This window comes from Biomphalaria glabrata, chromosome 14 (assembly GCF_947242115.1).
Source record: "Biomphalaria glabrata chromosome 14, xgBioGlab47.1, whole genome shotgun sequence".
Classification (NCBI taxonomy): domain Eukaryota; kingdom Metazoa; phylum Mollusca; class Gastropoda; family Planorbidae; genus Biomphalaria; species Biomphalaria glabrata.
Genome location: NC_074724.1, coordinates 18362182 through 18389404, shown reverse-complemented (window position 1 = coordinate 18389404; position 27223 = coordinate 18362182). Strand labels below are relative to the sequence as shown.

The window sequence follows — 27223 nt, the reverse complement described above, 5'->3', positions numbered from 1 at the left end:
AAGTCTATAAATAACAATTTCAATGCGAAATGAAGCACATCATTAGATGTATATAATTTTAGAACTATTGTAGGTGCTGGTGCTAGAGAAGTCTAGCAGCCGTGGTGACGTTTCTATTTCCAGCACGCTCCAATGTATGTGTGTGTGTGTGTGGAGAGTGAGCTCTTTGCTGTGACATGGTTAATCAATATTCTTTCAGGGTCTAACTCGTTGAGATCCAAGACAAAGTATGGAGTTCCGAAGTGACAATCATTTTTTTTTTTTTGCGTATTAGGCCTACATCTTACTTTGTTTTGGTTCTAAATATAGTTTAGAACTAGCTGGTATAATATGCTGTTATTACATTATTGCTAGTGTACGTATCAGTACGGACATTTTTAACTGTCATTTTCTCTCAGCTAAAGTTTAGATATTATTAGACCCCGTAGACAGCTTGTTATTCCATAGAATTCTCTCCATGCTAGAGACGAGAGCGGTGGACTTCATAAAGAGAGATTACAAATATTCAATCGAATGGGGGGGATTTATTTTCATCCGTTATCATTGTTTACTTTTCCCTATAAATTCACACATCTGTTCGTTCAGTTTGTTATAGGATCAGTATTCTGTTTAGTACAAGTGTAAATGGTCCTTCTAAAGTCGAGCATTCTGTCTATTGTGTTAGTGGCAACACACACATCTGGCATCGATCTCTTCGACTGAATCTGGTGTCAGTGATAGAACTAGAGAAATGGCGACACTCAGGTTGGTGATTTATAAATCTTTTCTTCAGCACTAATCTAACTCTATGTTGCCGTTGGTATTGTGAATTACAGTTTGCTGCTAAAACAAAACACGGCTAGTTGTTGGTGCCCTAAGTGACTTCACGCTTACTTATACCAGGGAATACAGTTTCCCGTAGTTGTCATGTCGTCAGTACAATGATCCTATAATGTATTGACTTCAACAAAGAATTATAAACTTACAAGAGCAAAGTTATGAAATCCTGACAATGAAAACGTTATCATCTGTTCAAAGCAAAACTCTTAGTTGAAAGAAGAGCGCTCTACAACACAGCCATCTCGCTACATGCGATTCACTCCTATCAATTTATGGAAAACTTGCAAAGTCGAAACTTTTATTTGAAGAAATGTTACAAACATCTGGCTATGTCTACTTCTAAAAAAGAAGACTGTATATTTGTATCTGTTAGTGAATTCAATAACTTCCACAGAGGCTATGGCACCTTACTCAAAAGTAAAGGCAGCTATTCAGAGAGCTGAAAGAGTCAGCCAATAGATAAATGTGCGCAAGGCTATCAATCTTCTGGTATAAAAAATATCGTTAAGAAAGCTTTTACACACAAGGAAACCGAACAGATCATAATTGTAAATGATCTAGGTCTGGAAAGGACACGGCCATGATTTCTGTTTGAGAGATGGAACATTAATGGTCCACTGGGATTAAAGATTTTCTGATAGGGAGAGAACAAACTGTAATAATAAATGGCTCTAAATCAACACCGATAACAGTAAACTCAGGTGTACATCAAGGAACAGTCTTGGGTCCACTACTATTTTTAATTTACATAAATGATTTACCAAATTGCATTACTTCAGGAACAAAAGTCAGATTATTTGCAGACGATTGCATAATATATAGAACAATAAAAACAACACAAGACACAGATATTTTACAAAGAGAATTAAATGAATTACAGAAATGGGAATCAAATTGGAGCATGTTTTTCCACCCAGAAAAATGTCATTTATCAAGAGTAACAAAAAAACTAAAACAAATTAATTCCACTTATCTTATTCATGGCAAACCAGTAACATGCAAAATACCTAGGTGTTATAATAAATGAAAAACTGTCATGGAATCCCCATATTATTATTATTATAGCTTTTATATAGCGCTACTTTCATGCTTATAGCATGCTCAGAGCGCTTTTTTGGTCCAATCTCATTTGTGGACCGGTGGGGGGAGGGGGTATCTAGGAGTTAGTTTTCCGTGCTGCCTTTAGGCGCTCAGTAAACACAACTCTGCCCGAGTCGGGTGTCGAACCTCGAGCCCCCTTCTAGGTAGCCAAGCCAAGCCAAGTTCAAGCACACTTGGCCTCTCGACCACGCTTCCCTTTGTTCCCATTATTGATGAAACTACAAAAAAATCAAACAAAGCATTAGGATTTATTAAAAGAAATTTCTATTATGTTATTTAGAAATTTCTAAAATGTTATTTAACCTTGGTTAGGCCAATAATAGAATATGCATCCTCCGTTTGGGACCCCTCAACTCAAGAAAACATTAAGAAACTGGAAAAGACACAAAATAGAGCAGTGAGATTCATAACAAACGAATATTCACATTTGACTAGAGTAACACCTTTAGTAAAATCACTAAATTTAGAAAGCCTTCAGGACAGAAGGCTCAAAACTAAAATAGCAATCATACATAAAGCACTAAACCATAATCTTCAAATACAAAATTTAATAAAATACTCTGAAAGACACAAAGATAAAGGCACATTCCTCGTCCCATATGCTAGAACAAATTTGTACAAATACTCCTTCTTCCCTAGTGCTATTAGAGCATGGAATGGGTTGCCTGAGCTAGCCAGGAAAACCAGTGACTTGGCAGAATTTAAGTCATTGGTTAATATGCATGACTAAATGCATGACGCGTAGGACGTAATCATCTTCTTTTTTGAAGTAACGTCTGTATTATATAAGATAAGATAAGAAGATAAGATAAGAATCTCTCTCTCTCTTACATGTGACTTGTAAGATACTAATTAAGCTTATAATAGTTATAACAATGATACTTGGTATGGTAAATATTTCGAAGAAATCTTAGGTGGCTACCAATATGATTTTAGACCCAATAGATCCACAACCGATCACATTTTTACACTAAGATATATACTAGAAAAATGCCATGAATACAGTCGACCAACTCTATATAGACTATAAATGGCTTATGTTTTTTTTATGACAGTATCAAAAGGAAATATCTATATGACACACTACAAACCTAACAAACAAGACACGTGACATTGAACAACCCAAAACGTTAAGTCGTTGTAACACCTAGTATTACTGGCTAATTATTAGATGTTACTTTAGATTCTTGTGTGCGTGTTCTGAGTTTTATTGTCACGAGAAACATAGAAATTCACAGAATAACACAGTGTCAGCAGACAATATATTTATTAATATAAAATAATAATATATAAGCAATCCAGACATAAATGCTCAATGAGCAATAGAATATAAGTTCCAGAACAACTCATATCTCACAAATCATACGTTTGGAATAAGAATCCTTTCACAAAGACACTTTGTATAAATCCCTTACTCTTATAGAACAAAATGTCCTTCCACTCTGAGGACCGAGTTACAAGTTACGACCCGCATGGCCAGATTCAGACGCGATCCTTTTCCCCGTGCGAATGGCCACGCTTATTTTGTGTGACTACTATTCACCTCATGTCACAGTGATTCTCAAACAATGCTGTGACAGTCATATTACAGGGAGATTACTCACTGGAATTTATGGTTTAAACGAGAATTAGACAAGGAGACTCACTGTCCTATATGCTCTTCCACACTGGAGAGTTGTAAAACATGTACACATATAAGGGGAACAATTACTAACTAGATCTACTTCGGAAAAGAAAACATAGGGCCACAACCAACCTTTGCAATATCTTGATTATTCCAATAACACTGCCTTATTGGGTAAAAACACTCTGATATTGCTAGAGCTTTCACACAACTGGACGAAGCATCTCGATCAATAGGAAGATGAAGATCAATGACAGAAAAACGAAGTATATTACAATGGCAAGAGACGGACAGAGGAAAAATATATTAAAATCACTGAACATACGTTTTACCTGACAACACAACACAAGAATCAATAAAAAAAAAATTGAACAATTAACTAATGGTAATTACTTATTTAGTTTTCTTATCTTGGACAAGGGAAAGAAATCATGAGTGAAGTAGTGGTATAAGCTAAATTAGTCTCCTTTATATGTCGCCGCTTTAAAATTAGTTCGAAACAAACAATACATAACTATGAGATCTTCTTTAGTCATAAGCACATCAGTAGCAGAGTGGTAAGTATGTCGGTTTGAGGAGGCGTGGTGAGATAGATATCCCTTTGTTCCTTCTCCTCCATGTTCTCAACTGGTCAAGATAAATGATAGGATCATAGCGTATTGAGAAAGTAAAAAGCATGAAATAGCGCTAAGCAAAACAATTGGTTAAAATATTTCTAACAGGATAGATTTAGTGTTGTTGGTCTAGATCTATTACAAATTTAATAATATGACTGATCCAAACTATTTGATACAATTACACTTCGTATAACGTTTTTTTATATTATTTTTTTATGTTTTTCTTGCTTCCCATTTGTATTCTTACAAAGTCCAGCTAGTAAAACCTGCCTCAGTTGTTTGTTTAATAGTCGATGCAAATGAGACTATAGTGGTAGAGATTTTATAGTTTACAGAGGATTGAAGACAGATTGTTATATAAATATATAATTATATAATTTATATAATTATAAAGGTATGGGAAGATTAATATGAAATAGTATTTCTAACTAAAGTCGCTGTTGAGCTTGCCTACAGATAATTGTTCATGTGAAGCCACCTGATAAATTGAATCACATGAAGTCAATTGATCATTGTTTTAAAAAAATGTGAAACAAATCGATTTTGAACATTTGAAGGCGGTATAGTTAAAAAAAACCTAACAAAGAAATTCTTTTAAAATATCAATAGACATTTGTGAAGATATGAAGTCAAAATCTAATTTTCCGAATTTTTCTTTCACAGGTTGAATTTTTCCCAGGGATATAATATTTTTAACACCGGAAAGAATATTCAAAAGTTTATTAAATTCATGGTTTGAAAAAACAAATTGTCAAGAAACCTTTGTATCCGATGAAAAAGGAATAGTTTGATTGCTACATTCTTGAGATCAACAAAATAAATGTATATTTGAACAAGTAAAAAAAACGAAAGAGTTTCGATCCAACTGAACAAATTATTGACTTATCAACAAAATGGCAAGTGCTCGAGTATTCTTCAGCAAAAAGCGTAAAAACAGAAATGGTTTTATCAATGAAGAAATTCCTGTAGTGGAGAACGGCTATGACGTCCAAGAGTCCGATGAAGATGAAGTGTTCGTACAAGATCCGCACCTCGAAATTTCTGCCTCCAAACCTTTGATGCATCCTCGCACTAAAAGTCAGAGAACAAAGGTGAAAACAAGGACATCTGAATGTCAATTTTTTTCTCTTTTCAAACCTATATTTTACTTCGTTGCCTTGGTGAGCGTATTGTGCGGTGTCATGGCAACTATTGTTTACATCGCCAATAAACACACAAGTATAACAAACAGTGTCTTGGTAAAGCAAGGAGAATCTTTACCTGGAGATACTGTGAAATCTGAAAGAGCAATTTTAATCGGCTGTGATAAATTGGAGGTTAGCGATGTTTGGGTCGTGGGTATTCCCAAGTTATTAACTGAGTCTGCATTTCGATTAGTGGATGTAAATCAGGATGGAGTATTGGACGTCGTTTTAGGATTTGCCACTGGTAAGTACATTTAGCTTTTGTTGACTGGTGGAGACTGCATGCAGTGTGTGTATCTTACGACGATGTTTGTGCTCCAATGGGCTTGATGGATTTATCGACGTAGAATTTATATTTCATTTCCTGTCATTTCATCTTCAGAACTTTTCATCATCATAATAGTTGTAAAATAAAATCAGCAATATTTTAAATATTAATTTTTATTTAAATAGATATTGGAATTTTAAAAAAAAGTGAAGTTAAAAATGACGCGCCTATATTCAAGAAAGAGAGATTGACAAATAACGATTACGCGAAAGATGGCCGACAGGAGATACGTTCTCAGCGGCATGATCTTAAGTATTTTAATCGTAATCTCTCAAAAGATGTTCACTACTTCCATCACCTCATTGCTCATTTTTTTCCGTTTATTGCTACGCTTTACTTTGATAAGCAAACAAATGTATTATATGAACTGCAAAATTCTTAAAATACGAGGCTGGGGAAAAAGTTTAACTGGCGATTTCTTAGAGGAGGGGATGGCTTTGGGGCGGATGTAGCCTACATGTTTGTGCTGCTTATTCAAAGATATATATTTTTATGCAGTGCGGCCTCTTTTCACCAAAACTACAAAATGAGAAGACGAAGGTCTTTAAAAAAGAAACGAAAAGGGAGGCGGTAGAACTAGTTTTAATGTTTATGCTTAAAAGCTTTCTTATATCTTCATGTGAAGCAATGACCGATCCAGATTTGTTAAAAATAAAAGAGAAGGGGTAGATTGTTTTCAAAACCTTAACCCTAGTAAATCATAGCCGTATATAGAAACACACTTGCACACAAAACCTTGACTAAGAAAAATTGCTATGCACTTCCCCAAGACTGCTTGGAGCTTGGAAGGGCACTGTTTAAAAAGAAAGGCTTTAAGTTGAAGGGGAAGGTTGAATGGATCACGAGTCTTGTGGTGATATGGAATTTTCAAATGTGCTTCAAATGTTCTAGTCTCAACAGACTTACGCTACTGTGGAGTTTGAAAACAAAGTTTACAAATGCATCTAATAAATAAAATCTATTCAACAATGAAGAAAAACGGTAAGTTGATTCAACCAAAAATAAAAACCCAGTAAATTGTAATAAAAGACTTCAATTAAAAACAAAAATAATTCAATGATAACAAAAAGAAGGTCAATTATTAAATTTGCAAAACACCTTAAGAGTGAAATTTTTTTTACCTCACTTGTCATGTACCACACGGAAATGGGAAAAAATCACTTTTATTTTATTCGCTCTGTTGGAGTGATATAACAATATTTCAAGTAGACCACAAACTCTATTCATTCTAAATGCTTACGAGACAGAGTCGAGTCTGGACATGTTCAACGGTTGTTTCCATCAACTCAGCCAAAGTAGTCTGGACGAGGAAGCTTGTAGAATTTCTGAATTCAGGCTCATTATGATCTGATATTAATAATTCAAGATCAAGTCACTAAGACTTTCAAATGAAGTTGGAAAAAATGAACATAACTAGAAAAAAAATGAACATTAACTAGAAAAAAAATGAACATAACTAGAAAAAAATGAACATTAACTAGAAAAAAAATGAACATAACTAGAAAAAAATGAACATTAACTAGAAAAAAAATGAACATTAACTAGAAAAAACACAATGAACAGAAGTCTCATGTAAAAAAAACTCACAGAAAGACGTGACGCCATATTTTGGCTACAATGTTTAAATGGTGTTTTTTTTTTTGTTGTTTTTTTGCTGTTCTTAGAAAGTTCTGGAATATATTGCCAGCGATATATTGCTGTTCATAAATCAACTAGATCTAAGTGCCATCCAGAGGTAGATTATGGAACAGGGATTTAAGCCTATCTCTTGAAAACATCTTTTTAAGCTACACAACCATTGAGTAGAGTGATAACTTTTATATGACTACTTAACAGTAGAAGCCAATCAATATTTATTTCATTGTAGATCTATATCCATCAATAACGTGTTGAGTTTGTCATAAATGGGTTATTCTTATGGGTAGCACCCTGTGATTAACATGTATAATATGAAACACTACTTATTCATTGTTATTTCAAAGTATATTCTACTTATATATATACTAGATTTTTTTCTTTTAAAAAGTAAATACTTTGTTTGAAATGTAAGTAGCTGGTTCACAGACAGTACTAAATGTACTAATACACATTTTGTTTTATAAAAAATCTAAAACCTAGTGCATAAATGTATAAACGTAATGCTAACTAGTCAGCTCCCTACTCATTGTTATTGCAAACACGTTTATCTAACTTTATGTCTACGGTCATAATATGAATAGTTAATTATATCATTTATAAAAGGCTGCTAACAAACATAATGGAGGCTCAACGCTTTATAATAACATAACAGACATAAACACAAGAGTCAAAATGACAAACTAATCTAAAAAAGTTTTGAACAGAAAGGTCTTAATGTTCTTCTTGAATGTAGTGAAGTATGTTGTCTGTCTGAGATCAATGGGGAGTGAGTTCCGAACTTTTAGGCCGTGCACTGAAAAAGCCCGCAAACCATAGCTTTTGAGGGAGAAACGTGGCACCACTAGAAGCGTTGAGCTCATGGAACGCAGGGCTCTCTGAGAGACATATCGATTGATCAGCTCACATAATTCAAGGGTATTTCTTTGTTGTAGATCCAATGAAAACATAGCCACTTGTAGTAGATTTTCGATTTCACTGGAGGTCCCGGGCTCGAATCCTTGCTAAGACTGGGATTTAATACCATAGCTAGCTTTTTTGTCGACTAATAGGCCTATAGGACAATTAACGTAGCTGCTGATACAGACCCTTGTAGAACTGACTTAAGCGTGATTGCGAACTTCGTGGATAAAAGGAACCTGCCTGTTCGTGATGAATAGGAAATGAGTACTCTCGACTTTTGTTGTTTCCAGTGGCCAATCTTAATGTCTTCTATTTTATCTTCATTCATCTTGAGCGCATTCTCAACCATCCAGTCGCTCAACCTTGTAACGAGTCCGCTACTTTTTGTTACCAGATGCGACACATGCCAGGGAAATGAGGAATCGTTCAACTGTGAGTTATCGGCAAAGAAGTGATATCAAAGCTGGTTGGCTGTATGACACCGCTGAGTTAGTGAATCAGTTGGCTGTATGACACCGCTGAGTGAGTGAATCAGTTGGCTGTATGACACCGCTGAGTGAGTGAATCAGTTGGCTGTATGACACCGCTGAGTGAGTGAATCAGTTGGCTGTATGACACCGCTGAGTGAGTGAATCAGTTGGCTGTATGACACCGCTGAGTGAGTGAATCAGTTGGCTGTATGACACCGCTGAGTGAGTGAATCAGTTGGCTGTATGACACCGCTGAGTGAGTGAATCAGTTGGCTGTATGACACCGCTGAGTGAGTGAATCAGTTGGCTGTATGACACCGCTGAGTGAGTGAATCAGTTGGATGTTTGACATTGTTTTCCCGAAATCAACTTCCAAATGTACGTCTGCATCAAAAATTCCCCCCCCCCCCTTCCCAACTAATGTCAGATTTGTCAGATAGTGCAAAAAATCACAATGTTCAGTTATTACATATGACGTGTCTCATCCGTTCGATCACTCTACACTTTTTGTCGCAAAAATACTTTTAAATGTTGGGATTAACATTTATGCTTTTTTTTTTCAAAGATGCCGATAAACGCTCGAATTGTATTTTGGGCCTCCCTGGTCTAATTTATTGTCTACAGAAATTACATTGAGTTTTATATTAAACTGTTTATTCTGTTGAATATTCTGCCGAACCTTTAATGTAAAAGACTGTAGTCTACTGTCCACTTGAGTAGACAACATCATTTAATACTGTTTGTTTTTTAAGTGCTGACTTATGCATGTATGGTCCTGTCTGTTTGTTTTTTAGGTTCTGACTTGAGTACATTATTTTCTGTTTGTTTTATAGGTTCTGACTTGATTACATCAATTTGTGTCTGTTCCTTTTTCAGGTGCCGATGGTTACGGAGTCAAGGAGATTGTTTGCGACATTTATTTTGACGGCAACAAACCTTGTTATGGGGGGCTAATTGCGCTGGACGGCGCCACGGGAAAAGAATTATGGCGCCGTTACACATTACACGAGATTTACGGCCTCAATTGTCAGTATGACCTGAACAAAGATGGCGTCAAAGATTGTCTTTCCGCTGGACGTGCAGGGGTGAGAGGATCACATGCAGACATTAGTCTATGTTTCTTTACAGACATGCAGACATTAGTCTATGTTTCTTTACAGACATCACATGCAGACATTAGTCTATGTTTCTTTACAGACATCACATGAAGACATTAGTCTATGTTTCTTTACAGACATCACATGCAGACATTAGTCTATGTTTCTTTACAGACATCACATACAGACATTAGTCTATGTTTCTTTACAGACATCACATGCAGACATTAGTCTATGTTTCTTTACAGACATGCAGACATTAGTCTATGTTTCTTTACAGACATGCAGACATTAGTCTATGTTTCTTTACAGACATCACATGCAGACATTAGTCTATGTTTCTTTACAGACATCACATGCAGACATTAGTCTATGTTTCTTTACAGACATCACATGCAGACATTAGTCTATGTTTCTTTACAGACATCACATGCAGACATTAGTTTATGTTTCTTTACAGACATCACATGCAGACATTAGTCTATGTTTCTTTAAAGACATCACAAGCAGTGATTAGTCTATGTTTCTTTATAGACATCACATGCAGACATTAGTCTATGTTTCTTTACAGACATCATGTACAGATTCTCAGTAGTTACACATTAAAACATTTACTAGCAAAGGTCAATACGTGTGTCATTGTTTACACATTAAACATTTACTGCAAAGGTCAATAGGTGCCAGTGTTAATACATGATATTTATGAACTACTTGCAAAGGTAAATACATATGTTTGTGTGTACCTAATACAATGAATTACATGCAGAGATCAATAGGCATGACAGTGTGTACATATGTTTTTACATATCGTGTATGTGTATAGAATATAACTACTATATCATAGAGTAGGAATCGATATAAGTGTCAGTGTATACTTAAGGGGAAATGATTGACAGACAAACATCAGATAGTTTTCCTGTCACGATCTTTAATAATTAATGAATATTTTTATTTTGTCAAAAATTAATGTAAACGTACATTCAGTTAATTAATGTATAATGAGTTGTTTACAGTTGTTTCAGTTTTTCATTGTGGTTTCGTTGTCATATTGTGCCTTCACTATTGTAGTCATTAAGTTACCATCCAGCTGAATGAATGTAGTCATTAAGTTACCATCCAGCTGAATGAATGTTACACAGAGCAACATGTTTCTCTCACTGCTATCAATTCTATGCTCAAGACATTCTCTGAGACTAATACTTGTCCTAATTAACAGACTTTCCTGGCCATCAGTTGTAAAGATGGCGCGGTCCTGTGGGAACTAGGCAAAACGGAAGCGATTAACCCAGTAATGAACTTCTACACTCCTCAATATATCAATGATATCACTGGGGATGACATTCCTGATATTATTTTGGTCCACGGCGGAGATCCTTTACAAGAAGCAGGTTTGTTCAACTTTAAAGTGTCTGAATATGTAAAGCCTTTCTATTTAATAAACTATTTTAGCCAAATGTGCTTAGATGTAGATAAATGAAGAACTAGATTGTTTACATCCTTCCATTCTACTTTACTTATATGTATAAACAGTATAATTTGATACATCTTCTCTCTCTTTAAATATACGTATGTTTAGCTTGTGCTCTTCTGAATGATCTTTTTGTTATTCTATAGGCAGTGCTCATAGACTTTCAGGGAGACTTATGTTGGTAAGTGGAAAAACAGGGGAAGTAGTAATGTGGACAGGCGTCCCTGACAACCGTGAGTCTTACTACTCTCCTCAAATTATCTCCCATCTCGATGGAGTGCAGTTCTTGATTTTCGGTACTGGAGGGGAAACACACAATGGATCACTGTGGAGACTGGAAGTTGAGAGCCTCAAGCAAGGACTTAGAGATAGGGTGAGCTCAGAAAGAAATTGGGAGAAGCTTATTTTAATGATAAGATTTTTGTTGATAGATATATATTATAAGATAAGATAATTTTTATTGATCCAATCAAATGGAAATTCAGTTTGACAACAATTAACAATCTCAGCGTAACTACTGTAACAATAACATTATAGATGCAAATACAAAGAACATTCACACACGAAACACATACATGACCAGCGCTTAAGAATAGACTTCTATGGACTTCTTGATGATGACAGATGATCGTGTAACACTCTGACCAACAGTGGGATGAGGGAGTTTTTAAATCTTTCTGTTTTAGTTCTAATGGAAAGGAGACGACCACTTCGTTAAGATCTTATGTAATAGTGGTATAATGGGTGAAGGTTATCTTTAATGATATATTGTGTTATTTGACCTATTCTCTCTAAATTTTAATGCATTGAATGTAACTTTAAAAAAATATTAAGATGTGTTGTATGAAAATTGTAAAACACCTTTAATAATCACTTTAACATGTTTTCTTTCATATTTTTACTTGTTACTTTGTAAACGTTCATCACTAGTTATTTATTTCTTCATCCTTTACCATCTTTCCTTTCAGACTTATCACTCTCTCAATCATCTCTCCTTCCCTTCCATAATGCTCTCCATAAATCTCCTTTTAAAAGTTTTTTTTCTATTCAATTTGAATCCAACTAGTCAGTGAAATTATCGTCTGATACACACAAAGGCTTTATGACTCCACCAGCACTAGTAGACATAACTCACGATGGTATTGAAGACATCATTGTACCTATGTTCAACTCAACAATATTGGCACTAGATGGAAAGACGTACAGACCAATCTGGTCTTTGAGGTTTCCAATGTCTGAAACATACAGGTTTAAAAATACAACTTACTAAAATAGAGTTAAATTAAGTAAAATGAATATACTAGAATGCCAAAGAAAATGTCTAGATATTTAAGATGTATATCATTAATAAATGTGATTGATTTGGTCTTGGTACTCAAAGCTGGTCTACTAGAGTTGTCTGTTGTCAGCAATGTAATTATTTCATTTTATTATTTTCTGTTTCATTTCTTTTTTTAAAGTTTTTGTGTCCACTTTATCTCATTAATTGATAATAAAATGATTTCATTGGAACAAAGGAATATACTTTAACCCTGTGAAAATATTTTTAAAAAGTAAAATTCATTCAAAAAATGACTGATATTTGGATTTGATTCTAATCAAATTTAGTATTTAAAATATGTCAAAATACATGTTTTAGTAAAAATCCAGGTTGTGTTGCTTTAACAACTTTCAAAACAATTTTTTAAAATAATACCACAATTAAAAAACAACACAAATGAATGAATGTTCCTAAAGATAAGTATTGAAGTCTTCTTTTACAAAATCCACATTTTACATTCTTATATATACACTCAGTTGGAGAGGGAAAAAAAGCTAAAATACTTAAAAACAAAAGATTTACTCAAAGCTTTAGTGAAATGTGCTTAACCTGGCTGTTTCAAGTGGATAAAACTTAAATATATTCAGATTAAAAACTAAATTTGTTTATTTTTTAAATATTTCATGCTAATTAGTAATTTTATTTAATTCTAAAATGATTTTGTATTGAAAACAAAAAATATGCAATTTTAGGTACAACATTTTACTAATTATTTATGACATCCAATTATACTTTAAAAGAAAACTAATTGATTTATTACAACATTTATGGATTCTCTAAAATACTGAATTATTCAATATGCATCAGAAATGAATTAAATAAGCTGTTACTGTAGAACCACTTATACTTAGTATACTTAGACTTTATTTTCTCCAAAATTTCACTGGTTTTTTAAGATTTGCGCGCTGGACTGTTTTGTTTGGATTTAGCGATGGTCGAGGGTTCAAATCCAGCCCTCTCCCATGCCCCGTCATCCTGCGGGAGGTTTGGATTAGAAAGTAAACTATCTTCAACTCTGAAGGAACATTCCCAGACATGTAAAACAAACAAACAAACAATTTAAATTAATTTTTTTATACTTTGAAAAATATGTCAAACTAGAGTTTTCCTATTATGGCCAATGAGCTATTTATTATTTTCCCAATGTTATACATTGACTATTAAATTTCTAGGAAAATCATTAGGGCTGTTTTTAAGAACTGTGCCCACCCAGGTTTTAGGTTTTGCCCACTCGGAATGTGCGACCTGAATAGAGGTCCATGTAAAAATAGCCTTATGTATTAAAGAAAATTAAGCTGTCAACTAGGATTTAAATTTCAAACTTTGCTTTCTTTAATCATTCTATAGTGGTTAGTCTGATGTAAGATGAATTATATATTTAAATATATATATATATACTCTTTTTTCTTTCATTCCTACCAGCACCCCAGCTGTTGGCTACTATAATGAAGATGATGTTCCAGACTTTTTGGTCAAGTTTGCCCATGGTCCTGGCTATCCACTGTATTATTATTCTGAGGTAAGTTGGTCTAAAGTCATTTTAAATTAAACATAATGATGGATTTTTACAAATTGGTTGACTTTTGGTTTCATCTGTAAATAAAAACACTATTGAAAGAAGAGAACCAAGGTGCATTGCCCACATTTTTTTTTCATACAACTCGTTAGGCAATTTATATCTAATAATTATTTGTTTTTATAATCACTTTTTAAAAAAATAAATCAATTAATCCTCTAGTCACTTAATCTCATGCGATTTATCTTCTGAACAAAATATTTCACAGTCATTTAATCTTCTTGGTCACTTAATTAATCCACTGGTCACTTTATTCCCAGTCACTTTAGTCCCTGGTCTATTAAAAAAGTATCAGTGAGAATTCATTTTCAAATAATAATAATTTTTTTTTTACTATAAGTAATGTTTCATCTGTAAACTTGTTTACACTACATTGTGTTCTTATATAGATTGATATTTTAATTAAAGAATTTGTTTTAATTATGTGAAGGTATAATTTAATTATTGAACTTCCAGAAAGAGTGTAAATTTTATTGACAACTTAAAGATGTTGACAGGTTCGTGTCATACTTTGAAAAGAACATAAATATAGTAGCAACAATGTAACAGTGATGACTTTAGAGCTTAGAACAATGTAATCAATCTTCAACAATGTACAGTCTATTAACAAAGTTACAGGTGCATTTGATAGCAAACAATGAGAAATTATTCCTTTTCTACCAGACTACAGTCATTGATGGTAAAACAGGTAAAAGGCTAATTGACCCTCCTCTACGAGATACAATTGGTTCCCAATCCTCACCTTTAACAGTTGCAATGGAGGGTTTAGGAAATGATGCATTCATTGTTTGGATGGCTGATTGTGCAGGACACGAAGGAGCGACCGAAGAGTTCAGTTTTGTGAAGGGTAGGGTAAGCTATTTCCTTTTTAGTCTATATAGTTTGATTTTATAAAATGCAGTCATAAACAAAGAAACATTGAGTTGTTATTTTATTGTATCTTTTCACTATTTGTACCTATTTTTTTTTCAATAAAAATGTTTGTTAAAAAATGTGTGCTATAAATATGGAATTGAAGTATACATTACTTTTATATCATCCCTTCCATTTTTAACAATCTATTGAAGAATTTAACAGTTTATAAATGTTTTAAAAGAATCATAAAATTATTTGTTGACAGGTACAAAAGATCATGAAAAAAGTCGCTCTAACCTTTGTAGACTGAGGTTTAAATCTAATGGTTTCTCAAAGTTGGTAGCTATTAGTAGAACATTACCCAAAGGAGGAACTCCTATTTATAATTCAGGTATTATCAAAAATTATCTTACATCTTTGTTTCAACTTTTTACAATACTGCAATTTTCAAACATAAAAAAGTAAAAGAAAAAAAGATTTGGATTGAAACATTCAGAGAGCCAGTTACACTCGAGCCAGGTGCATATGTACTTATCATCTAGTTGTCTACATCATGAAGTACAAAGAGTGTGAAATTGTAAACATTGACTGGTTTTTCTTTGGGCTTCATCCAGTTTAAATTCAAAGACATTTTACACTTTTTTGCATTTGTTAAGAGTAACACCATTAGTAAAATCATTAACCTTAGAGACACTTCAGAACAGAAGACAAAAAAAGAAAAATAGCAATTATACACTGAAACATAACTTAAAAATACAAAACACAACTTAATAAAATACTCAGAAGACACAAAGACACATTTCGTATGCCATACCCTAAGAAAATTTTGGATAAGTTCTTCTACCCTAGTGCCATTAAAGAATGACATGGGTTGCCTGAATAAGTCAGGAAATTGAATGACTGACTAAACAGAGTTTAAGTCTTTTATTAGCATGCAGGATTCTATCTGTTGATCTATCTATATGGCAGATGATGTTAAGGTCATCTGTTTCTTTGGCCAATGGTTAATGAGCAGTATGTCATGTGGCCAGCATAACGACCAACCGCATTTAGTTTTGAGTTTTTGGCACATCGGCACAATTTAGGCCATGTTGTGCCCGTAATCCTTCAAGGGTTATTCTCCCTTCATACCACAAGAGCTAAACTTTATATAGTTAAGCCATTAAAACCAAGCTCTGTTCACAGTTAAAAAATTAATAATTTAATAAAAATGTTTTGTAAATATTATATATTAACAATTTCACAAATCAAACCTTCGCCATCAACCCCACCTCCCGGACAAAGCCCAGTACCTTCCCAGGGTTGACATTGTTGAACAGTGTTTTTAAGTTGTGTGTTCTAAAACATTTCCCCCTAGTATCCTGGTATCTGGGGAAATCAATGAGGGTATGTTCCATGGTGAGATGAGAATCACATTACTCACAAAGTGGGGTCTCCTCTTTCTTCAGCACAAAGGAGTGTGTGATGTAGGTATGGCCAATCCTAAGTCTGGACATGGTCGTGCTTCCACGCCTTGTCAGACCCTTAGATGTGGGTCGCCACCTGACATCCGCCACAATCTGTCTGAGTTTGTTGTGGGTCTCAGCCTCCCACCAATCCTTCCACTCTCAATAGGTGGCAGAGGCAATACTCTGTCTCAGGTCCAAGCAGGGAATATTGGTTCCTGACACCGCTTGATTTAGGGCTCTTTTTGCTTCTCGGTCTGCCGTTTCATTTCCCTCTATGCCCACATGAAAGGGGGTCCAGATGAAGGTGACATCCCTATGGTCAGCTGTTATTTGGTCCAACAACTTTAGGCTGTTATGTACCAATGGAATGTCAGTCTTCATCCACCCCAAAGCTTGCAATGCAGATTTGGAGTCGGAGCATATGATAAATTTTCTCATGTCTGATGCTTTTATGACCATGAGTGCAAGCAATATTGCATGTAATTCGTCCATATAGACGGAGCATCCATAGGGAGATTGTTTTGTTCCAAAAGGATCAGGTACATGCAACCTTTCCATCCATTTTGGATCCGTCAGTGTAAATGGTGCCACAATCTCCGTAGCTCTCCTGCAGTTCCCTAAAGTGGACTTGTAGTGTGCTTGGGTTTGTATTTTCTGTTTTGAAATTAAGGAGGCCCCCATCATGATTTGATGAACACTAACACATTAATATGCTTTTGAAGGGACATCTGTCATTGATAAGATAACTCTTAACATTGTGAACATTGACAGGCTGTTCTTTTGTTCTGCTGTTTAATATTTTGATACAAATATTATTAATTATTAATATATTTTTAAAAAAAACTTCTTTTCCAAGAACAAAGAAAGACAGTTGAGCACAGTAAATGGGTTAACACCTCTGTTGAAGCATATGAGTACATCATAAAACATTCTGAAATATTTAGTGCTGCTTCCGAAGCTTCTACTCAGTGGGTTAGTATAATAATTAATGTATGTAATTAATTTTAGATTACCTGAATTAGGCAAAAACACTATAATGTTTGTTCAGTCTCTCTGCTTCTCTTTCACATGCAGATTTCAAAACTAATAACCTTGTGTGCTAAAAAAAAAAGCTACTTTTAAATTTCTAAAATTAACCCTTTTATTTTTTAAATTAAAAATGCAAACCAAATTTTTAGTACAAATACTACATTTTAAAATATTACTTTGAAGTCTTATAAAATACATCTAATGTGCAATTATCAATAGGAAGTAGGTCATAGGATTTCAAAATATTTAATAAATTCTATTTTTCTCTATATAACTGTGCCCTAATTAAGACTTAAAACATTTTAGATCAGATAGGAAGGCAGTGGAAGAAATTTGTAGAAAAAATACTCTTATATTTATTTGAAATACAACAAAAAGTGCTCTCATCAACTGGAATCTGGTTTTTGAATACAAATACAAAACGTCAAGATCCCAGATTCAAACATGAGACCCTTTGGGTTTGAAGCCAATCACTTTAACATGAAAAAAAAAAAGATTTCATTGGCAACAAATTTTCATCTTTTTGTCTACATTTAAATAGAAAGTTATTCACTATTCCCACTAGCTATATTCAGACAGGTAATTCAAGAGCCTTAAGGATTGGGTGTGAGTAGAAAAAAAAACAAATACCATCATCAGACATTCTGAGGGTGACAACCAAGTTAGAAAAAGTAAAACTTGGTAAAAGCAGACATATGGGAAAAGATAATAATACAATCTCGAGATATATGCCCAAATATGCCTTGACACATCTAGATGGTAGCTGAAGTGTACATGATACAGCACAACGTTATACCATTTAAAGTATAACAAAAGAAACCTGTTCATATAATGTTGTTAACTCTGTTTATAATTTTAATTAAATATTATTGTAAAATGTGCAATAACATTTGAATAAATGTAATTAACATTGGGATTTTACATGAGTAAAAATTCAATAAAAGTAGTTAATGAGCTTACTGTATTGGTGCAACAAAAAAAAATAATAACTAGCATTAGTGTTCATTGGAACATATTTCAAGAAAGTTGATGGGGAGGGATGACACCCTGAGCTACCTCACTAGGTGCCACCGACACTGTATCTGGAGGTTTCCATACTGATTTTAGGTGATCACTTAACACTACTCTACTTTTTCCAGAAGAGTTAGAAGAGTATTTTAAAGACATTGTGTTGCACTGTTTGCTTTTATGTGAAAAATAACGCCGAATTTCTTTAAACGATCAAAACATTGATGAATTTGATGGGGGCCGCCTCTGAGTTTGTGTCATAACACAATTAATAACACAAACTCTCTTTGTAATCTTGTTTTAATAGAGAATCTATAGAAGTTCTGACTTTTTAGCGGCCACCGAAAGGGGAAAAGACACTATTAGTTTTGTGTGAAATGTCTGTCCATCCTGTTTAGATCTCATAAACTAGAAAAGATAGCGTAAATCCGACATCATAATATTTTAGACCATTCAAAGTTCTGATGCAACCGCTACTTTTTCTTTTCTATAAGCAAAAAATCTAATGTTTTAAATCACTTATGCAAGCAGTTTTTTCATAAAAATACACCACTTTTACAACCATTCAATATTAATAGTTACAAACACGAGATGCTCTTTAGTAGGGGAAACGACTATTTACCATATTCTTAACACGTTTATGCAAATGGTTTTTGACTTTTTGTTAAAAAAAATATTTTTTTTTTTACATTTGTATTGTTAGGTTACGTAAGTTCTGTCCTACTAACTACTACATTTACCCAAAATAATGTTTAATTATTTTAAGAGAAAAAAAACCTATTTAGTATGCATATAAGTTGGACATAATTTAAAATAACGATTAATAAGTAGGTTTTCATATTATCGCGTGAACTGCAGTGGTACACTGCAACCATAGAATTATTTTTTCTACGCAAATGTTTTTTTTTTCTTTTTTTTTTTAGGATTTGAATACGAGATTGACCCTTTACAAAACAATTAGATCAATTAGATATTCATCATAAGACATCAGTTAGTCCATGTTGGCATTTAACTTCACATTCACTTTCACCTATCCTTTGGTCTGCTGGACCACTGGGGCACCATACGAGATCTATCAACCTTCTATCTCCATTCTTCTCTGTCATTGGTCTTTGATAGAATTTTATTCTAATGCTCTTTCTGAAAATATTGATACCTGCCTTTTGACTTGCCTGGGTGGACCACTTCGGGGGCCGATTTTGAGTTTGTGTTTCCACACAAACTGTCTTTGAAACCTTGTTTATTGTTGAAGTTCTGAAAGAGTTTATCTGAATTAATAGACCTACTATTTACTGTTGCATTAGTTTAATAATTTCTTGAGATCAACTATTTTTTAAATATATTGAGTGTAATGTTCTGGCATTTTTAAATCACACAGTAGATCTAAAACATTATCAATCATTTCACACTTGGTTTTTATCTTTGTATACTAAAGAATGATGCTGACAATGGTGGATACCAGTTTGCTGAAAGCCTCTACAATCAACCAGATTATGTGAGTACTCACAGAACCAGTTCTAAAAAAGGTCCTGGAATCACATCCCCAATAGTGAACAGAAAGAAAGCAAGCAAGCAAAACTACAATTCCAGAACACAATATGTACCCAAGGGAAGCAACAATGATAATTACAACCCATCATCAAGTTTTAATCTCCATCCAAATATGGCGGATGATGAATACAGTCTGCCATACAGAGACACAGATACTTTTGGTAACAGAGGCTATTACAATCCACCCTATGGTGCATACTATCCTGCCGATGACAAGGCAGCTCATTACAACCAGAGATATCCGCACGCCTACAGGTCAGTAAATAAAAGAACCACCACAGGAAGTTATCCCAAAAACATGATGAAATTAAAAAGAAGTATACAGTTGATAAACAAGAGGCGTACCCGCCGCCATGTTGGTCCACATGATGATGAAGGTTTGCAGGTAAAACATTTGTTTCTTTATACCACATTTAGCCCATGTAGAAAGTGTGAGCTACTAGTAGGAATGAAAAAAAAAAGGTTCAAGTGATAGGAACTGTTATGCTAATTTTCATTGTAGATATTTACCCTTCATATCTAGACATCTTCATTTTGTGGCTTGAAAATTCATTGATTACTTTGAATTTGGTCTGTAGCGTCTCCTTTCAACTGGAACCTTGGCACCGACAACATTTGCCCAGTCACATTCTGATTACAATAGCACTATTGATATCATATTTGCCACATATTGGTTCTTCCCTTCCAAGACGCAGGCTATTCTACCCCAGGATCAGAAATGTATAGCAGACAAATTGGCTAAGGAGGGAGAAATTCGACTTGACCCAGAGAGTAAGACAGTCGGACATTAGTTAAAATAACTACACATTTCTATTATTTGTTTCATAGGTTAAATACATTTTCAATCTTTTAAAACAGCTTTATCATTGTCTAATTTTTAGGTTCCTATTATCAAATGAACCATGATGAGTATGAAGAGGCTGTGACTATGGAGTGTTTGAAACTGTCTGACCATCAAGTGTCAGAAGAAGGTGTTTATACACATTCAGATGATGAGTACAATCCTTTAGATTTAAATATGGGACAGATGACAATTTACAGGTACTAGGATATTTTCTACACAAAAGTATTATCCATATTAAAAAAATCTCTGTTTTATACTATGAAATATGTAATAAAGTAACAATTTAGGTAAACTACACTTTTTACAATTAGCTACATTTGAGGAAGGAACTAAAATAAATTTCTTTAGCATGTTCTAGTTTTTTAATTTAAAGTAATAAAAAGTTTTACATGTTAATATATTTTTCAGATTAAGATTAAAGTTTAGCTGCTCACAAAGGGACAACAGTACAAAGACTAAATATAAATGTGCTACTGTATTGCCCTACACACAACAAAGATGGGCAGGATATATGGGCTCTAATGGAGACAGTCACTGGCTACCACCCATGCATTGAAACTGTGATCCAGTAGATAATGTTGAAGATATGTTCTTTTTTTTTTGGTATGTGAAGTAAAACTTTACTAATTAAAATATTGTTATTTTTTTGCATATGAAGATCAGCTGTGTTATAATTTATTCAATGGAGAAAAAAATCAAATATAGATTAATTTAACTTGCTGCAGTCCAACTATTCAGTTGAGCAATGTTATAAATGGTATTTTCTTTTTGTTGGACGAATTGGTGTATGACACATTCACATTAGATTTACATTGTTTTTGTATGGCTTATTTACAAGGTTTTAGACTGTTCAGATTTATCAACAACAGACCTTAGGCTAAGAATAGACATTGTATTTATTTAAATTTCCTTATTTATTACAAAAATAATTCTAAATAGTAATGAATATATTGGAACTATTCCAAATGTTTTAAAATTGTAGGTTATCATTCTTAAAGTTGAGACAATACTAAATACTTATATTATATGGTTGTTGGGTTACCACAGACTTCTATACTTTAAGAAGAGTGCAAAAGGAAAATAAGTCTTAAAAAAAAAAGCAAAACAGAAACAATGTTAGACAAAGTAGATTTTTTAAAAATAGGATTACTATATATTTGTTGAAGCATGTCAGTTTATTGTAGGCAGTAGAATTTCATGCCTACAGCTCATGTCTGATATAAAGCAACTTCTTGCAGAGTTCATCATTTATGCAAATAAACATTTTGAACTGTATGCACAACATTTTCTTAAAATTGTACTTTGTGAGAAAAATGCTTCTCAGAGTCAATAGAATTCTTTTTATTTCTTTTCTACCAAGCACTTGCATGAAACCCAGAAATTGGAAAATAAATTAAAGCTAAAGATCATGAGTAGCTCTGAGTAACAAGTTTCTTATAAAAAACTTTGAATATACAAACATATGTTCAAGAATAAGGTTGACACTAAACTTATCATCTTTCTGCTATTTCTGAGTCAGTTTGTATGTGTAAATCAGAAGATTTAAAGGATTGAATTCAAATAAGTGCTAAAATTATATCCCAGTAAACAACAAAATGAAAGCTGGACCATGTCGGATTTTAGATCTATGTTTGCTGAATGGAGGACATGACCAATGTTTGCTGAATGGAGGACATGACCAATGTTTGCTGAATGGAGGACATGACCAATGTTTGCTGAATGGAGGACATGACCAATGTTTGCTGAATGGAGGACATGACCAATGTTTGCTGAATGGAGGACATGACCAATGTTTGCTGAATGGAGGACATGATCAATGTTTGCTGAATGGAGGACATGACCAATGCTTGCTGAATGGAGGACATGACCAATGTTTGCTGAATGGAGGACACTATCAATGCTTGCTAAATGGAGGACATAACCATTGCTTGCTTAAAGGAGGACATGATACCTTTCCGATATCAGGTAACCATAAATTTGGATTTTGTAATTAGCCAGTAATATATACTTTGATCATGTGGAGTGAATCATTTCCCTCTGTCCATATCCTTGGGTTATTGCTGCTTTTATGTGTTGATACGAAAAATATGTGAGAGATATGTGTGCAATTTTTTTTTTTCATTTTGCAGCTCTTGTTGGATTTTTCTAGCATTTTTTTCTTTAATTATTCTAAAATGTATATACTGTATCGGTGATTAAATCCTGTATTGTGACAGTTACGTGTTATGTTATTTATTTGTTATTTATTCCGTTTACTAATTATCACCTTGTCAGAGATTTTTTTACAGAAAAATTTGTAACTTAACTTTTATATAGTGGGAATATTTTTTGATTGTCACATAATTTTTTTTGTAAATGAAATCACTTACCATAAAGGATTCAAATTGCGTTAATATGTGCTAAACTTCTGCAATTGATTACAAATTTCATTAACATCTCAATGTTAAATTAATTTTTATGATATTCAAATTTAATCATTTCTGTTATAATCATCAGTTTTCATCTTGTAGAAAAACTAAAGCAAAAATATACATTTGACACTAAATTAATAAGTAAATTGTTAGACCTGGGGTAATAAAAAAAAATTTACATGGAATTCCTATTTGTCAAAAAACACATTTTTTTATTTTTTATAAACTCAAACATTTCAATATGCCAGCTATATTTAATGCATACATATGACTTATTGTATTACTAACATTTTAAAACTTATGTAAAACTTGTGTAATATATTTGAATAAATAGAATAATTTCTGCTGCAAATACAGTGGAAAAAAAAAAAAGTAATTTTAAGATTTACCTTGCAAAACAAGAAAAACAAAAATACAATTTCAATTATCAATTTTCAAATATCAATTATTTTGGATCAGTCATGTGATGAAATTTATTTTTAATAGATCTAGACAAACAATAATAAATCTGTGCGATAGAAATATTTTTATCCATTGTTTTTGTTTAGTGAAATTTCATTCTTTGAACTTCCTCAATGTCCTAATGCTCTGATCCTAACACTTGTCTGGACCATTTGGGAAAGAGGGGAGGAAAGAAGGGGGTGTCTGGGTGAATGTTACTGTGATTGCTTTTTAAATGCATAAAAAAATTGTTTACTCATGTTTCAAGCTTCCTCTAGGGGACTAGTTCAACATATCAGCACATCTGTTCAGTATGATTTCTTTCCCTTGTTTGATACCAAACAAAATACTTAATTACCAATAGCTAAAAAATTAATTGTTTTTTATTTGATTCTTGTTTTGTGATGTGCAAGAAATAATAGTGCGAAGTTTCTACTTGAACAGAGATTGGGTTTTGAAGAAATATGTACAGACTTTTTACCAGACAGAGTGATTTGGTATAAGCTTTGAATTGGATTGATTTTCTTACATCTTCCTTAAGGCTTGAAAATACACATTCACAAGAACTAGAACACTAATATTCAAAAACATTAAGTTTCCTACTTTTTTTTCTCAGCATGCTAATTTTCTTTCTGCTTATTTCAAGGAAGTGTCAAAATCTTTAAATTGTAATATTTCATTCCTATTTATGTATTTGTATCAAGTGAATGTGCCATAACAAACTTTACATATCTATGTAACCCAAATGGGCCTACTTGAAATGATCCATACATTGTTGTTGTTTTTGTCTGTGTACATACATTAATTAAAGCATAATAGGATTAAGACTTTATGTTAATTGTTTGGAAATTATGAGATGTCATTATTCTCTACCTCTTTGAAATCAAAGTATCTGACACATAAAGAAGTGACTAGCAGCCCAGTTATATTTCATATTGTAGAATAAATTATAAATTGGCCAAACTAAAACATACATAATTAAGGATGATTTATGCTGAAATGTAATATTTGTTTGGGTGGTGGAGACTTTTTTGTATATTTTTTTTATTGTTGATGTTTTCAAATTATATTTTTAAATATGTTTTTATTTCAATCATGCATTATACCTATACCCTCCAATATTGACATTGTCATTATGGTTTCACAAAATATAAAGCAACGCTATGGCACCCCTGTAATAATGTTGTACAATGGGTACCCAGTCACATAGGTGTGACTGGCAACACCATTGCTGACTCCTTGGCCCACCAGGGAGGGCTAACACCACCTACCGAGCAGGCTTTGAGTTTTTATCCAGAGCAATAAAAAAAAATAGAAAGGAAAAAGTGGTTTGAGTGTTGGGATAAATCCCAAAAAGCCTGCGGAGCACATGAGGGCCCCCATGGTGGAGGCTGTCCAGGTCTAAGCAAGCCACTGTCCTGTTTGGGAAACCACAAATTCTCGACCTGTATGGTAACATGTAAGCATACACAAAACAGCAGGGTTTCTGTCCAGGGCTTTTGCAAAGGAGGATTTGAACTTCTCAAGCCCTCACTCAAATGGAGTTTGATGATGATGATGATGACTTATTTATCAAGTTTTCTTGAAATGTAAAACATCTATCTCAATTTTTAAAAGCCAAGAGCAAGCAACTGTAATATTTTGTTTATGTTGGTGTCAAATGTGTTCAACTTTTGTTTGATATAGCAACACAGTTTATTGTATATATCTGTATTATATTGAACATTTTAAATGTTTATACATATTTAGTTTATTTGAGTAAATTCAACTTTTTTTTTCAGAAACTTGTGACTTCTTTTGTTATTTGCTTATTTGTGTATATAAATTGTATTTAAAATGCATACTATAATCTAGTCATGTTTCATGTTGATGTATGGTTCATAATCTAGTCATGTTTCATGTTGATGTATGGTTCATAATCTAGTCATGTTTCATGTTGATGTATGGTTCATAATCTAGTCATGTTTCATGTTGATGTATGGTTCATAATCTAGTCATGTTTCATGTTGATGTATGGTTCATAATCTAGTCATGTTTCATGTTGATGTATGGTTCATAATCTAGTCATGTTTCATGTTGATGTATGGTTCATAATCTAGTCATGTTTCATGTTGATGTATGGTTCATAATCTAGTCATGTTTCATGTTGATGTATGGTTCATAATCTAGTCATGTTTCATGTTGATGTATGGTTCATAATCTAGTCATGTTTCATGTTGATGTATGGTTCATAATCTAGTCATGTTTCATGTTGATGTATGGTTCATAATCTAGTCATGTTTCATGTTGATGTATGGTTCATAACCTGTCATGTTTCATGTTGATGTATGGTTCATAACCTGTCATGTTTCATGTTGATGTATGGTTCATAACCTGTCATGTTTCATGTTGATGTATGGTTCATAATCTAGTCATGTTTCATGTTGATGTATGGTTCATAATCTAGTCATGTTTCATGTTGATGTATGGTTCATAATCTAGTCATGTTTCATGTTGATGTATGGTTCATAATCTAGTCATGTTTCATGTTGATGTATGGTTCATAATCTAGTCATGTTTCATGTTGATGTATGGTTCATAATCTAGTCATGTTTCATGTTGATGTATGGTTCATAACCTGTCATGTTTCATGTTGATGTATGGTTCATAACCTGTCATGTTTCATGTTGATGTATGGTTCATAACCTGTCATGTTTCATGTTGATGTATGGTTCATAATCTAGTCATGTTTCATGTTGATGTATGGTTCATAATCTAGTCATGTTTCATGTTGATGTATGGTTCATAATCTAGTCATGTTTCATGTTGATGTATGGTTCATAACCTAGTCATGTTTCATGTTGATGTATGGTTCATAACCTAGTCATGTTTCATGTTGATGTATGGTTCAAACTATTTCTTGTTAACCATTGTCTGGTCCTAGCTTTGTGCAGTGAATTGATCTAATAAATACTTGTATGCGATGAACTTTTCTGTTTCTTTTGACTGAAGTGATGCTTTTGTTGTTTTTTTAGCAGCCCCCGAAAGGGGAAAAGACGCTATTAGTTTTGTGTGAAATGTCTGTCCATCCGTCCCGTTTAGATCTCGTAAACTAGAAAAGATAGTGAAAATCCGACATCACAATATTTTAGAGTTAGACCATTCAATGTTCTGATGCAACGGTTACTTTTTTCTTTTCTGAAAGCGAAAAATCTAATTTTTTAAATCACTTATGCAAGCAGTTTTTTCATAAAAATACACCACTTTTACAACTATTCAGTATTAAACACTCAAACACTTGAGGCTCTTTACTAGGGGAGACGACAGTTTTCCATATTTTTAATACATTTATACAAACAGTTGTAGATTTTTTGTCAAAATTTTTGTTTTTATATTTGTATTTTTACGTTATGTAAGTTCTGTTATACTAAGTACTATATTTACACATGTTTACTATTTTTTTTAAAGAGAAAAAATCTATTTAATATGCATTATAAGTTAGAAATAATTTAAA

The 27223-nt window shown here is 33.2% G+C and overlaps 1 protein-coding gene across 1 annotated transcript; it reads left to right on the top strand.

Moving 5' to 3' along the window:
• LOC106055225 (uncharacterized) lies at positions 1–26697 on the top strand. Its single transcript, XM_056010889.1, has 14 exons — positions 1–744; positions 4825–5589; positions 9558–9766; positions 10995–11166; positions 11393–11619; positions 12313–12494; positions 13990–14086; positions 14807–14990; positions 15264–15389; positions 17303–17418; positions 19919–20419; positions 20613–20805; positions 20916–21075; positions 21287–26697. The coding sequence occupies exons 2-14, from the start codon at positions 5055–5057 to the stop codon at positions 21432–21434; spliced, it is 2850 nt and encodes a 949-aa protein (XP_055866864.1). The 5' UTR covers positions 1–744; positions 4825–5054; the 3' UTR covers positions 21435–26697.
• The last annotated feature ends 526 nt before the right edge of the window (positions 26698–27223 follow it).